The following is a 2,334-nucleotide window of genomic DNA, read 5'->3' on the forward strand; positions in this document are numbered from 1 at the left end:
TCGCGGAGGGGGCCACCAAACCGCTGAGCTAAATCCCCGGCTCCTCTATTCCAATTTTTAAGGAACTTTTTATTGTACATTAGGTGTCGTCGTCCTTCTTTTAGACTATATCACACTGGAAAAAGAAATCAGGCCTATTGTAAGAGTGTGGCAAAAGCAGTAATTTTAATTGGTATCACTGCAATTTTTAAATATTCTTTTTTGTTATGAAAGGAATACAAAAAAAAAAGAGAAAGGAATACAGGTTCATTGGAGAAACTTGGAAACTATAAACATAAGCAGAAGAAAAGAAAATTCATCTAGATTCTTCCTTCTTGAAATAACCTTTAAAGTACTAACTTTTTCCAGTTTCTCTTGTATGACTATGTATACATGGTATGTGTACATAAAATTTTTAGAAGAAAACTTAAATTATAGTGTATCTACTAATAAGCGTGTCACCCTTTCCATTTAATTTTTTACCTTGAGCATTCTCCTGTCCTTTTAACTATTCTGTAGAAACTTTACACTTTAACAAAATAATCTACCATTTGCCTGCATTGTGAATTGACCATTTTCCTTCTGATTGGATAGTGAGATGGTTTCTAAATATTGTATGAATATTGTATAAAATATTGTATAAAGACAATAGTGACTTCAATCATTGAGGTAGTGTATAATTTGATTAAAAACTTTGTTTTAAAGAACATATTTTAAGTACAAGATGTTATATATTGTCAGCCTAATTATGGCTACAGGGTTAATGAAATCTCTCTCAGACAGCCCAGTCTAGAGAAAAAGGTAGGATTGTGAGTTCAAGGCCATCCGGACCACCTAAGGAGTTCAAGGGTACCGTGACTAAGAAGGGAGACCCTATCTCAAAAAACAAATAAACAAGAGTTAGAGGCCAGCATAGGCAATTTAGCAAGACTTTGTCTCTAAACAAAAAAAAAGAGGGGAGCTGGGCATGATGGCACATGCCTATAATTATACTACTCTGAGGCTGAGGCAGAAGAATTACAAATTTCAGGCCAGACTGAGCAATTTAGCAACTTAGTGAGACCCTGTCTCAAAATAAATAAAAGAAAGTGCTGGGGATATAACTCACTGCAAAGGTCCTTGGTTCAATCCCCAGTACTGGGGGAAAAAAAGTTGGGTATGGTGGCACACACCTATAATACTGCACTCTGGGAAGCTGAAGCAGGAGGGTCACAAGTTCTAGCCCAATCTTGGCAATTTAGTGAGACCCCTGTCTCAAAATTAAAAATTTTTAAAAAGGCTTAGTTACGTGTAAGCTCACTGTGAGAGCTTTAGGTTCAGTCCCCAGTACCACACACATAAAAGGAGGAATTGGGGGGTAAGGATGTAACTCAGTGGTAGAATACTTTACCCAGTGTCCATAAGACCCTGGGTTCAGTTCCTAGTTACATGCACACATACACAAAAATAGCAACATAGGAAAAAGTGAGTAGTATAAAGTAGAAAACAATAGTATTATAACTAAAAGTAGAGGAAGAAGACTGGAGAGACTGAGAATTAATTTTTAAGGATTTTGGTCCTTTGTTGTATGAAAATTCTATTTAGTGTTAAGGGAGCTTTCTTCCTGACGAATTCTATCTGGTTCTCACTCGCCATTCTCAATTGACTCTAAAAAGGTATGAGCAGCAGCGGGACAACCTTGCCCAACAGTCCTTTAACATGGAACAAGCCAATTACACCATCCAGTCATTGAAGGACACCAAGACTACGGTATTCCTAAGCATTTTTTTTTTCCTTTTTTTTTTTTTAAAACTTTTGTACTCTTTTCTCGTTTTTTTAAAGATAGTTTAGCCAACATGACTTCTTAAGACATTATGTTTTTTTTATTTTTTTAGGTGGATGCTATGAAACAGGGAGTAAAAGAAATGAAGAAAGCATACAAAGAAGTGAAAATCGACCAGATTGAGGTAAGGTGTATGCTGGTTTCTGCAAGAATGTGCACCAGTTTCTGAAAGGATCCAAATGAAAGTGTATGTGATGGGAAGAGCACAGCAGAGGGATTGAATCTCAGGCCATCATTTACTAATGTAACTTCAGGAAGAATTACCAGAGGTCTCAGCATCATTTTTAGTGCAAAGGTCCTAATATCACATACAGTATAGTTACACAGATGAAATAAATGAGTTAGTATACCTATACTCTTTTAAATAAAATACAAAATGCAGTGCTTGGCACATAACAAGTATCCAGTAGCCTGTAATCCCAGCACTCAGGAGGCTGAGGCAGGAGGATCACTGTGAGTTCGAGACCAGCCTGGGCTACATAGTGAGTTCCAGGTCAGTCTTAACTACATAGTGAGACGCTGTCTCAAAAAAA

The 2,334-nt window shown here is 36.8% G+C and overlaps 1 protein-coding gene across 1 annotated transcript in view; it reads left to right on the plus strand.

The window, feature by feature from the left end:
* Positions 1–2,334, plus strand: part of Chmp5 (charged multivesicular body protein 5) — a 19,795-nt gene that overhangs the window by 4,170 nt on the left and 13,291 nt on the right. The window contains exons 4-5 of the mRNA XM_010619201.2: positions 1,635–1,728; positions 1,854–1,925. Coding sequence (XP_010617503.1) covers positions 1,635–1,728; positions 1,854–1,925 — 166 coding nt within the window. The remainder of the gene's footprint in view (positions 1–1,634; positions 1,729–1,853; positions 1,926–2,334) is intronic.

This window comes from Fukomys damarensis, unplaced genomic scaffold, assembly GCF_012274545.1.
Source record: "Fukomys damarensis isolate Sample0158 unplaced genomic scaffold, DMR_v1.0_HiC HiC_scaffold_36, whole genome shotgun sequence".
Lineage (NCBI taxonomy): Eukaryota > Metazoa > Chordata > Mammalia > Rodentia > Bathyergidae > Fukomys > Fukomys damarensis.